A 13,070-nucleotide genomic window follows, 5' to 3' on the forward strand; every position below is an offset into this window, starting at 1 on the left:
AGATGGAGATACTTATCTCGACAATCAACAAAGTTAGATTAAATAAGTTATTTTTGTTATGAATTTTAGCGAAACTTCATTAAAAAAGTTTCCAGACAAACACGGCCGGTTATTGGAAGAATTTAATTTTTCAATGTTTGTCGTTGAAATAAATGACAAGAGGGGACATTAAAAATCTTAAAAAAATATATATATACGTATATGTAAGTATAAAACCTTAATGAAACCTCTCATTGCTCTAAATGCAAAACTATTAATCTATAAAGATCCACCTAACCACGATTATTTTAAGTCTGTGCACTAGATTTAGCCAGAAATATGAGTTATTTATTAAAATATTTAGTTAGAACAAAACAGCAAACTCTTTGCAAGAATTATCTGTTACAAGCTCAATTTACCTGCTTCGGACTTTTTCTATTTTTTATATGTATGTGGCGTAGAAGGGGTACCTCTCAGGTCGATTTCATAAAGATGATGTGGACATTATCTCGCCACCGCATGCGAAAAGAAAAAATGTGTGTGTGTTTAATCTCTTTCACACAATAACTGCTGAACAGATTCTCTTGAACCTTTGCAGCAATATGGTTTAGACGTTAGAATAACATGATAATTTTAAATATACAGAGATTAATAGAATGCCGTGTGGTTCCCGGCACCAATAAAAAAAGGATTGGGACCACTTCATCTCTCTCCCATGGATTCTGTAAAAGGCGACTAAGGGGTTGGCCTATAAACTTGGAATTCTTCTTTTAGGCGATGGGCTAGCAACCTGTCACTATCTCAAATCTATCTTAAAGTCAAATAGCTGAACGTGGCCTATCAGCCTTTCCAAGACTGTTGGCTCTATCTACCCCGCAAGGTATATAGACGTGATTATATGTATGTTTGTATGTATACAGAGATAAAAGACCGACGTTTTTATAACTTTGTTCTAGGCCCGCTCTACGTAATAAGACCTCATTGGTCTCAATGTTAATTTCGTCATTATATCCAGCAACACTTTTCGGACATTTTGTAGAATTTTACAAAAGGATTTAGGAGTAAAATACCCTTCCAATGTTTAGATAATTTTGGTAGGTATTGCCAATAAAATCTAATGAAATAAAATGCTAAATGAAAGAATGTTGAATGGTTATTTAGGAACTAAAAATAGACTTCCACATTCATCCTGTCATCACTGCCTTGTTTTAATTCTTCAACGTAAATAACCCTTCACCAAGCCAGCATCGGTTACAATTAACACATACATACATATGGTCACGTCTATATCCCTTGCGGGGTAGACAGAGCCAACAGTCCTGAAAAGACTGTATGGCCACGTTCAGCTGTTTGGCTTAATGATAAAGAGATTCAAATATTGACAGGTTGCTAGCCCATCGCCTACAAAAGAATCCCAAGTTTGTAAGCATATCCCTTAGTCGCTTTTTACGACATCCATGGGAAAGAGATGGAGTGGTCCTATTCTTTTTTGTATTGGTGCCGGGAACCACACGGCACTTACAATTAATAACTTTGTAAAAAGCGAACCGCATCCAATCATTCTTTTTTAAAGCCATTTAAAATGTTTAAAACCTTCTCCTAAGTGTAACAAACAAGTACCTGAAAACCACATCAAAATCGGTTCAACGAAAAGCGAGATAGTCGCGGACAAATATACATACATACAATTAAACATGCATACAGGTCAAACTTAGAATCACTGATCCCTCACTCCTCTCCAGAGTGGTGAAGATGCAACCGGGACTAAAGGAGGAAGAATATTTTAAGAGAAATTATAATAAAATATATTTTTTCTATAAATATAATTATAAAACACTTTTATGCAGCAACAATGTGTCGCAGAATTACATTTTTACCACAAAAAGTAGCCGGCACTTGGAACTTTACGACGCACCAATAAAGTTAATCGTCGACGTACGTACATATATCACGTCTTTATCCATTACGGGGTAGACAGAGCCAACGATCATCAAAAAGATTGAAAGGCCACGTTAAACTGAACGACCTTTTTGTGGAATTGAAATTCAGATAGTGATAAGTTGCTAGCCTTTCCAAGAATACACAGTTTTTAGTTGTTTTTTGTGTGTTTTTAGTTTATTAGCCTTTCCCTTTTACATTCTGCATGGGTAGAGAAGCAGCTAGTATATACAATTTTTTTGCTAATAAACCTTGAAGCTTGTACTGATTGAAACCATAATAATTTAATCACCTTTTTCGACAACCACGTTAAGAGATGAAGTGGTCCCTATTTTCATGTGAACGTATCCACACGGCACCAATGTTTCCCAGAATACCGTTTTTTTTTATTGCCTCCACTTGAAACTTTACGATGCATCAATAAAGTTAATCGTCTACATTTCGTAAAATTGAGGCAATCCTATGGAATTCCACCCACCTTCGCACTTCAATCTACAGGTGGCGATGAAAAACTAAATTGTTATAAGCCATTGGACATTATCGCATTAAAATCTAAACGTTCCAATTTCGTGTTCCAATGTCGATTGCAATTTCACATTTTATACATACATATAATCACGTCTACATCCCTTGCGGGGTAGACAGAGCCGACAATCCTGAAAAGACTGAATGGCCACGTTCAGCTATTTGGCTTGATGATAGAATTTAGATTTAAATAGTGACAGGTTGCAAGCGTATCGCCTAAAAGAAGGCTCCCAAATTTATAAGCATATCTCTTTGTCGCCTTTCATGACATCCATGGAAACGATATGGAGTGGTCCTATTCATTGTTTTTTATTGGTGCCGGAAACCACACGGCATTTTCATATTAAAAAAATATAAAATACAGTAAATACATACATACAATAAATATAAAAACCAGTTTATGGAACTCGTGACTGTCAAAAAAATTATAACATTAAGCAAACCGGATAGAATATGTAAAATCGCAGGAGAAAGTGAAAATGCAGACTAGTCATAACAGGCTTAAAGATTATTTATTAATTAATACTAAGTATATCCAAAAAACATTTATCAATAAAAATAACTACAACAAATCGTACATAATATTTTCTACCAATTCGTTCTATCTACCCCAATAAGAAATATTTTATTAAGAAAATAGTCATTCAAAGATATATTTATCACATTCTTGAATAATTTGATGTACATTCGACCAGAACCTGGGGTGAGGAAGTAGGAACAGCAGCACATTCACCAGGTACCACAATGTCCCAGGGCGCTTCACGCCGACACGAAATGCTCTTAAGGCAAGATAGGTTATTCATGACAAAACCCCTTGAATTACGAGCATAGCATCTGCCCGCGAGTTTGTTTTGCTGTCATTTCAAAAAGACCAAGTCTAATGCCGAAGCCCGTCCCACCTAGGAACCTCATGGGCTCGTTTGCCGAAAAGACTGTTAGGATCGTGAAACCCTCGCCTAAAAACTTTCTTCTGGGCTTTAGTCCCGGTTGCATCCTCACCACTGTGGAGAAGAGCCCAGGGTCTGCTTTTGACCATGGATACTGTATCTGACCTCTGCAACCCTTACAGGTAAACCTAACCCGTATTGTTTCGATCATGGTTGCATGTATGCAGGCTCCTTACCGTAAGAGCATTGGTTAGTGTTCAAACACATAACTTCGAAAATAGTCATCATGGTACACAGTACGTAGTGGTATTCGAACCTGTGACTTTCTGCGCATCATGCATTTTAACTGGGCACCTTACCGATTCGGCCACCAACGCTTTTACTGACCTACCTTCGCTAAAAAGCGTCCCACTGTAATTAATGCCCATCGGGCAAACTATGTTCTTACAGTAAAAAAATAACATACATACATATGGTCACGTCTATCTCCCTTGCGGGGTAGACAGAGCCAACAGTCTTGAAAAGACTGAATGGCCACGTTCAGCTATTTGACTTAACGATAGAATTGAGATTCAACTAGTGACAGGTTGCTAGCCCATCGCCTAAAAAAGAATCCCAAGTTTGTTAGCCTATCCCTTAGTCTCCTTTTACGACATACATGAGAAAGAGATGGAGTGGTCCTATTCTTTTTTGTATTGGTGCCGGGAACCACACGGCACGGCGGTAAAAAAATAACATTTGATGTAATAACCTCCTAGTCTTAGTCAAAAGTATATACAATAGGTCAGACATAGAAGAATTCAATCCTCTTCATCGGCGGGCTGGATGTTGAACCTGGAAGAACCCTGTCTCTTCTCTTCTTGTTGTTCCTCCACTTCTGGTATCCGGTAGCCCATGAGGGCTGCCCCATAGTTGCCAAGTCCGGTGTCATGGAATACTATCTGGTGAAATAAAGTTCAATCTAAGTTATGGTGATGAGCAAAGTAGTGGTGGTGATTGCATGAATTGTACACAGCCTTTTATGTCAGAAATGAAGTTCTAACTCAAAACTGTTTTATATACATACGTTCCTTGATTATGAAGAAAATAAACGAGTTTAGTGATAAATTCTTTATACGCTTATATTATATTATGAATCCCAAGTTTATAAGTCTATCCCTCAGTCGACTTTTACGACATCCATGGGAACGAGATGGAGTGATCCTTTTTTTTTTTGATGCCGGGAACCACACGACCAACAGCCATATAAATATTGATTGGGGGGAAATAGAATACTATTCTATTTTTTAATAACCTTACTTCCTTAACTTCAAATATTATACACGAGCAAGTTTTTAAGAATGTGCATTTGTCACTCTTTCACGCAAACAGCAACTAGTATTTTAATATTTCAAGTAGGTTTAAAAAGGCAAAGGTTATATACATTTAGCCTTGATATTTTTCATGTTTGTTATCAGTGCATTCCCTCATAATTAACCTCCCATTACATATATAACGAGAAAACAAACTACTCTACCGAAAACCATACGAACTATGTCACCTTCTCATCAATCAAATAACGTATATAGTATATCTCATTCAACTTCTCGAAGCCCAGCTCTTCGACCACCTGCTGAGAACGGCTCGTGGTGAATATCCCAGAAATGGCGGGAACGTTGGCGTTGGCACATAGCAATATGGCCGCCTTGTACATCTCCTTTGCTATACCTGAAAAATCCATACATATTTATTATATGTAACTGGCCAATGTCTGGACTTGAAAGACATTACCGAAAATCGATATAGGGCTTCTATTTATGACCGACAGAAGCCAAAAATGTGATATTTAGAATATATGCCTGTTTGTCTGTATGTTTTTAATCACATCACGCGAAAACTTTTGCTCCGCTTTAAATGTGGTTTGTTTGGATTGGCCCAACCTAAAAACTGGTATATAAACATTTATTTGAGTTATGTAACTTCTTGATAATTTAGTTTCTTTTTTCTTCATTGTATAATGAACATTTAATGTTTTATTTCCTTAAAGAAATAAATAACATTAAACAAAATTTAACAATATATTTTCTATTATAAACAAATATTATTCAATTTTGTTTTTTTTTTATCTTGCCCGGGCTTACCCCGCTACAGTTAAACGCGATAAATATTAATTTACTTTATAACTTTCATCCATTAAAAAGAGAATATAACCACTACGTTTTTAATCCATTCTAATTCATTCTGTGTAATTTATGCCGTATTAATTTATTTATTTATATTTAAAGATAAAAAAAAAACAACATACCTCTATGTCTATACCGCGACTTCAAAGCCAATAAGTATATTTTGAAGTACTTCCTCACGCCCAGCCTACTGAAGATATCCACTGGTTTCTCTATGGTGTTATAGAAATTCATGACCGTTGAATATAGCGGATTGTGTGTCAACTTCACTCTACTGAAAGTACGTGAAAATGCGCCTGAAAAAATAAATAGCTAAATAAATACACAACAACAACGCCATTTTTTTTTTGAGAGGTAAGCAGAGACGACATCTTTCAATTCGTCATGATCAATGCATTATTTACCAACCGTTTTTTGATGCGAAGTTGTCGGTTAAATTAGGTCATTATGATCTGAATTCTCGTCAAGACATCCCCAAATCATATCAAACTAAATAATGATATATGTAAGTCATCAATCCCCAGTCCTACAAAACCTAAAAAAATATTTTTTTTTTTTGTTAAAAAAGGGTTCGTGTGGACCAATAGAAAAACGAATACGACCCCTCCATCTTTTTTGATAAGTTGAAAGGCGACTAAGGGATAGGTTTATTAACTTGGAATTCTTTTAGGCGATGGGCTAGCAACCTGTCACTATTTGAATTTTCATCATACAGCTGAACCTGACCTTTCAGTCTTTTCCAGACTATCGGCTCTGTCTACCCCGCAAAGGATACAGACGTGATTATTGTATGTATGTATGTTCAAAACAAGATTCTGAAAATAAGTATGTTACGGAGCTACAAAAATAACAGTTGGTACTTCCTATCGGATAACATATTCACAATGTTCCCTCGTCACTATTCGATTCTATTCGCGTATCGATTGGGAAATAAATGCGATTCGCCCTGTATCTATGGCCGTAACATTAGGGGGCAGATTCCCTGAATGCTTTGAGCCTAAATTTTTACTGCATTCGTAAAAAGAATTCCAATTCAGCTGTAGGATTTTGCTGGTGGTGCAAGTAATAAACTGATGCATGGCCTAATTAAACAGGATTAATCGAAAAGAACAAAATAAATAAAATAATAAAAATAATAAACTGGGAAACGATTGCTAGAAAAGTAACATAATTCTGAACAGAAGTTATATATATTCCACAAATCTTCCTCTATCGTAGATATGTATTTGTCATTACACTATAAATGGATGCTGTGTGGTTCCCGGCACCAATATAAAAAAGAATGGGACCACTCCATCTCTTCCCCATAAATGTCGTGAAAGGCGACTAAGAGATAGGCTTATAAACTTGGCATTCTTCTTTAAGGCAATTGATTAGCAACCTGTCACTATCTGAATCTCAATTCCACCATTGGGCCATAAATCTGAACGTGGCCGTATAACGTGGAACGTATTTTCACGACTTTTGGCTCTGCCTTCCCCTGCAAGGAATATAGACGTGACTATATGTATGTATGAAAACAATATTCATTTTATTTTTATATAACTTGCAATGTATGAAACTTAGTTCAAATAGAACCATATGACCTCACTTAATTTGGTGTAAATCGCTTTCAGCTTATGATTGTGCCATGATTCTTATACTTAAATTGGATTCGAAGCAGTCGATCGGTATAGCTCTGTGTTAGCGACGGTACCAAGTCGACGTAAGGTGAACTCCAGCTGGCACTTTTTACGTTGACTGTACAGTAATTGTGGGTCTTATATAGATAATACCTCTTTCTGAATACTGTTCGGAATTGCCCTAATTTTACCACGGTAACCGTTTTTGTGTTTGACTTTAAATTCTGAGACCCCGACGAGCTTGCGTGAAACTAGTATGAATGTAGATTAAGCAAAAGAAGTAAGTATGCAAGCATCGTGGTAAGTTGAACGATGTAGTCTCAGTCTTTAAATCGTAGAAGCATGAAAAAGGAAGGGTGTCTAAATTCTGAGCCGTGATTCCCAAATGAAGTACTATTATCTTTTGATAAAAGACAATGAAAAAGAATCACTAAAACCTCGTCTATGCAAATGAGTGATTATATTTTTTTTATTATTTTAAGAAACATTTTTAATGACAAAAAGTTTTCTTCACTTCCAGACCAGCATGATAGCTTGGAATTAATTTAATGAATAAAATTAAATAATACATACAAGCGTTTACCAAAAATCCTCACTTAATGCAACCCCTAGACCATAAAAGAAACTTACAAGCTAAATTTCTGGACCCAATAGTTTGGGCTGTTCGTTGTTTGTCAGTCAGTCAATCAGTAACAGAAGAATTTTATATATATACATAGATAGATCGTTTTCACCCGCAACTTCACCCGTTTTCACCCAAATTCACCTCCAAAAGAGTTTTTTTTAATTTTTTTGTAAATCCGTCGTGATCTAAAGCTTGTACCGGGATGAAATGTAACCTATGTCCTTCTCCAAAATCTTGATTATATAACTATATGCAAAATTCAAAGAAGATTTGTTCAGTAGATAACGCGTGAAGAGATAACAAACAAACACTTAAACTTACATTTCGCATTTATAAAATTAGTTGGGATACATTATTATTAATGGGCTATTCTAAAACAAAATAGAATTCCCCAACTAACCATTGACGTTTCAGTTCTAGTTTCAGAATAGTTGATGCTTTTAATTGGTCACGTACCAACGACGTGGTCAACAGCTATATATAATTCGATGTTCCGTCCGACTGGGCGGGAATTTGTCCGTCGGTTCGTGCATTTATAGAATTACAGGTCGACATCGGATACCAATTCATACTAATTATAAAGAAAAAACTTTCCATTTGTTTGTAAAGACTTTTCTTTTTAAGAAAAAAAGAACAGAAAAACTGAACCAGATTATTGATCCTATTCCCTTAGTCGCCATTAACGCCATCCACAAGATGGCATTGTGATGTATTTTACCGATATGCATTGTTTTTATACTCTATGCATTCCGATTCCGATCTGATGTAAAAATATTCTAAAATAAACATGAAGACGACGAACTCTAGCTCCTTTTATTTTCTACTTTTATAGACCCACAAATCCAACAAAATTGCTTGACATTTCTTCACACTCACTTTTCTCCTGAATCCTCATGATGAGCACTCCAACCAGTTTATCAGTGCCTTCTTTGACAGCGGCTAAAGACATCTTATCCTTCATCCATATCCTCGCGTTGTGGACAAACTCGTCCACTCCCTCTTGGTCTTCCGTTATTTTGACAGATCTGTATGTTATCTGAAACGTATTCAAGTGAATTTTTAAATATAAGTACGCCTGTATCCTTAATGGGGCAACTAGAGCCAATATTTCTAAGTCACGTTTAGCTGTATGGCTTAATACATACATACATGTAATCATGTCTATATCCCTTGCGGAGTAGACAGAGTCAACAGTATTCAAAATACTTGAAGGCCACGTTCATTTGTATGGCTTAATAATAGAATTGATAGTCAAAAATTGTGACAGTTTGTGAGTCTATCGCTGGAAAAATACCTAACTTTATATAAGCATTTCCCGTGATCATAATATTCAAACATCGCAAATATGATAACCTATCTTTTCCGTACATTTTCTCTCTTGTAACGATCGAATCCTTGCTTACTTCTTTGCTTTTATCCTCATTCATCAATTCATCTTATCATGCAGAGTCGTGTCATTTAAGACTCTTGAAGGAAGTTATAGAAATAGATTCATTTTAAAAAATAGAATTTAAAGTATCTACAACTTTCCAATATCAGCGCACACATACAGACAAAGATCGGTATCAACAAATATATTCATACAAAAGAGTAATGTGAAAAACTCTCCACAAAGAAAATGTGGTTAGACTTAACTGTTAAAAACCTTGAGAAGGAAAAAAAAGATTTATTTGAGTAACTTTTCAAGGAAAATATGTTAATGAACAAAATTACAAGTTACAGGCGTCCAACAGTCTTTTTTCGACCACTTTCTTAATTAACAACCGAGTTTTATACTTATTAAGAGATTTACTTCTTTAGTTACTGTTTTGACATAGATTTTTTTATAAATAAGTACACAAAGCTAAAAGGAGTCTTGCATTTTCCCACTTCATTGAAAAAATTGCAAAAAAAACCTATTTTATATATTATAGTTTCTGCATAATGTAATCCACAGATTATAAATTTATTTGATTTCTTTGGATATTTTTAATCAATACTGATCCCTTTTTCTATTTATTTTCTCCCTTTTTATTGCACTAATTCCGTAATTATCAAATGTTTATCACTGTTTACTTGATGTTTATATTTTTCGTTAAAAATTAGAAGGAGCTCAATATTTACATAGTACTTCAGTGGCAGTCTTATCAACCCTCGAACAAACCTATGAATATCTCAAAAACTACTTAACCGATTTTGATGCCTTACAAACTTCTATAAAAAAGGTATTGACAGATCCTACATACATTTTAATTTCAACAAAATCAGACCGACCGTTCGAAAGTTATCGCGTTACAAGCATACACGCATACATTCAAAAATTGTAATTCAAAAAAGTATTTTCGGCCCAAGTCTAGCAATTAAAGAAAAGGAAAGGTCAGAGTGGGAAGACCTAGACGAACGTATCTTGATCAAATTAAGGACGTCCTGGTAAAGGGTTAGGTCAAAAGTACCCGAAACCGCCGAGCTTGCATGAAGAGAGTTATGAATGTGGATGAAGCGAAGGAAATATGCAGAGATCGTGGCAAGTGGAAAGAGGTAGTCTCTGCCTACCCCTCCGGGAAAGAGGCGTGATTTTATGTATGTATGTATGTCTAGCAATTAATACTCACATCTTCAGACAAATAATGTTTCTTCAGCAGTCTTACCGCATCTTCATATCTTTTGTCCTGGAGGTCTTCGAACCTGACCCCACACGGGACCCTACCCCATATACTTGGGGCCTTTATCCTTTCTTCCAGAAGCTTCATCTTCTCCACTTGAGCTTCTGCCCCGGAAGCCATGTTGGCTTAAAGATTCTATATATTTATTTTTGTTTTACTGTAAAATATTTAAACAAATTTTAAAAATGCTCTTATAAAAAATGTCTTAATGAATAGTATTTTCGTTTTGATGTCAGAGTATTGTCATCATAAACTCTGATATTGATTTATGTCATACGTAAATTATGAAGTTTTATAAATACTAAGGTTTTATTGTTTAATTTATTTTCGGTTTATAATTTTTAAACTTCTCCAAATTCAACGTTCTTTAAAAGCGAAACTACGTTTGCATGTAATTTTGAAAGTAAGGGCTTACAGCAAAGTTTAGAGACACCTACTGTATAAAGAAAAGATACATGCTCCTTTTCCCTTAGCCGCATTTTACGTTATCTATGACAAAGAGATTATTGTTACATTATTTCGCTGTGCTTAGTTCTATTTTTTCCTAAATTAGCTCTTTTATCTTCCACGGATTAAGAGATGTATCTTCTTTTCAAAGAAGGATTTTATGTTTTTTTTTTAATTATCCTCACCCCCTATACTCAGCTCGGCCACGGTCAGTTGTATGGCATCATGATAGAATTAAGCTTCAGATAGTGACAAAACCCATAGTCTTAAAGAAGAATCGCAAGCTAAAAGCCTTACTCGCTAATATGGGTCATGTTAGTTAGTCGCCTTTTACGACATCCATAGGAAAGAGATGGAGTGGCCCTATTCTTAAAAGCCGGGATCCATACGACGACACTCCAATACTCCCCCAAAAAATGCTACCTCAGATGAACAGCTATTTCTCCTAAATGGTTCCCTCAGGATAAGTAAATACACTTGTTTTGCGAAGGAAAGCGAATCGAGTTTTATTTAATCAATCCTAACACCTGGTTTGTTCCGATTCCTCTTAGAATTAGGGCAACCATGATAAGAAAAAGAGTTGAAAATTATTTTTGCAACATTCTCTCAAAGCGGAATATGTAAAGGAGATTTTAAGACTTTCGCTATTAAACCTTGAAATTTTAAATTAAACCTCACGTAGTCAAATCCCTGTCACGATTACCATATGGCTTTTAATAGAGATTATGACAAAATAACAGATTAATCAACTTATGTAACATTTAGGAGCTAATTATAATTTTAATAAGAATGGCAACCCAATATTAATATTATTTAGTTTTACATTCATTCATGTTTTAGATTTAAGAGATCAATACTTGTAAATTGACGTCCAGTGAAAATGCTGCAGTGTAGTTTGTTCCGCCGCTTCTTCTACACGTGTGCTTCGAAAGCGGTAATAGTTAAAATTAGATTTTAGCGATGTGACTTCAATAAGTAATACCTTATATCCAATTTTGAAAATAAATCTTTTCTATTCTAATTGCTGTTTATAAATGTAAACGTGGACACCCTACAACAAATAAGAGATGAAATGCGTTGATTACTGAGCAAACTATAGTCCCCGCTTAGTTCTTGATTAGATGCAATCCCAATTATTGTGGCCGGCGCTTTTGGCGAACAATAAACGTAAGGGAAAACGTTTACTTATCAAATTAGTGTATTTCATTAATAATTACCCGTGTTTAGGTTTATTTATCATAATTAGCTGAATCGATTGTTGCCTGCATGGAAGGTATTAAGTTAATGAATAGTTTAATCAAAATAACACGACACTGCTAGAATAAGATGCTAAATGATTGAATGATGAATTTTGTTTGTAACGAATACACTAAAAACTACTGGACCGATTTACAACAAAGATTTAAAGTAAATTGGCATAAAGATAGTAAAGACCTTCAAGAGTAACATAGGCTAGTTTTTTTGTAAATTCCTACAGGAAGGGAGCCCGTGCAAAGTCTATACATGGAAGGTGTGGAAGCTAATGTTATAGCACAAAAATAGTATTTTTTTTTTTTTTTTTAATTTTTTTACTTATTTATTTATGTATGAAATTAATAAAAAGAATATCTAGTGATCTCTCTATTTTGACATAATGTCATCGAAATCAAATGTATCTTAGTTAATAAAAGCTACTTTGACTACGTTCAAGAAAATTATTTATTTCTAATCGGATACAGGTCAATCCGTGCCTTCTCAAACGGACCAAGCTTTGAACTCAACGGTAGTGACAAAATTTCACCGTTATCAAATGTTAATGACAAAATTACATCATTAAGTCATTAAAATTCAAAAGCAGTCCAATAGGTACCAGTTTAATTTCATGAATATCATAATGGGTACAATTTATTGTGAATTTTGCGGTAGGGACTATAAAATACGGCTTATAATAGACGAATCGAATAATAAACACTTCGATTTCACGATATTGGCTCAAAATTTCGACGATTCTCGTGAAAATGGCCCGTTTCTATTGCAATAGAATGTTAAAGTTAATATTTGCATGTCTATGTCTGGTGATAATATTTTGTAGAGATACTAAAGGATAATTAATTAATGTTTCAATAAATGAAACTCATCATTTTAAATCAAATTTAATTATATGTGAATCAATCATACATACATCTGACATATTACACAGATTGAGTTAGTTACAAAGTAAGTTAGGATTTGTGTTAAATGTGAGAAACACTTAGATAACCATC

The 13,070-nt window shown here is 34.8% G+C and overlaps 1 protein-coding gene across 1 annotated transcript; it reads right to left on the minus strand.

Annotated features, from left to right (window-relative positions):
• Window positions 1-4,129: 4,129 nt before the first annotated feature.
• LOC106131988 (uncharacterized) lies at window positions 4,130-10,500 on the minus strand. The gene is made up of 5 exons (XM_013331269.1): window positions 10,330-10,500; window positions 8,615-8,774; window positions 5,614-5,787; window positions 4,870-5,036; window positions 4,130-4,270 (listed from the first exon to the last, which is right to left on the minus strand). The coding sequence occupies exons 1-5, from the start codon at window positions 10,498-10,500 to the stop codon at window positions 4,130-4,132; spliced, it is 813 nt and encodes a 270-aa protein (XP_013186723.1).
• Between the last annotated feature and the right edge of the window lie 2,570 nt (window positions 10,501-13,070).

Source organism: Amyelois transitella, chromosome 26, assembly GCF_032362555.1.
Source record: "Amyelois transitella isolate CPQ chromosome 26, ilAmyTran1.1, whole genome shotgun sequence".
Lineage (NCBI taxonomy): Eukaryota > Metazoa > Arthropoda > Insecta > Lepidoptera > Pyralidae > Amyelois > Amyelois transitella.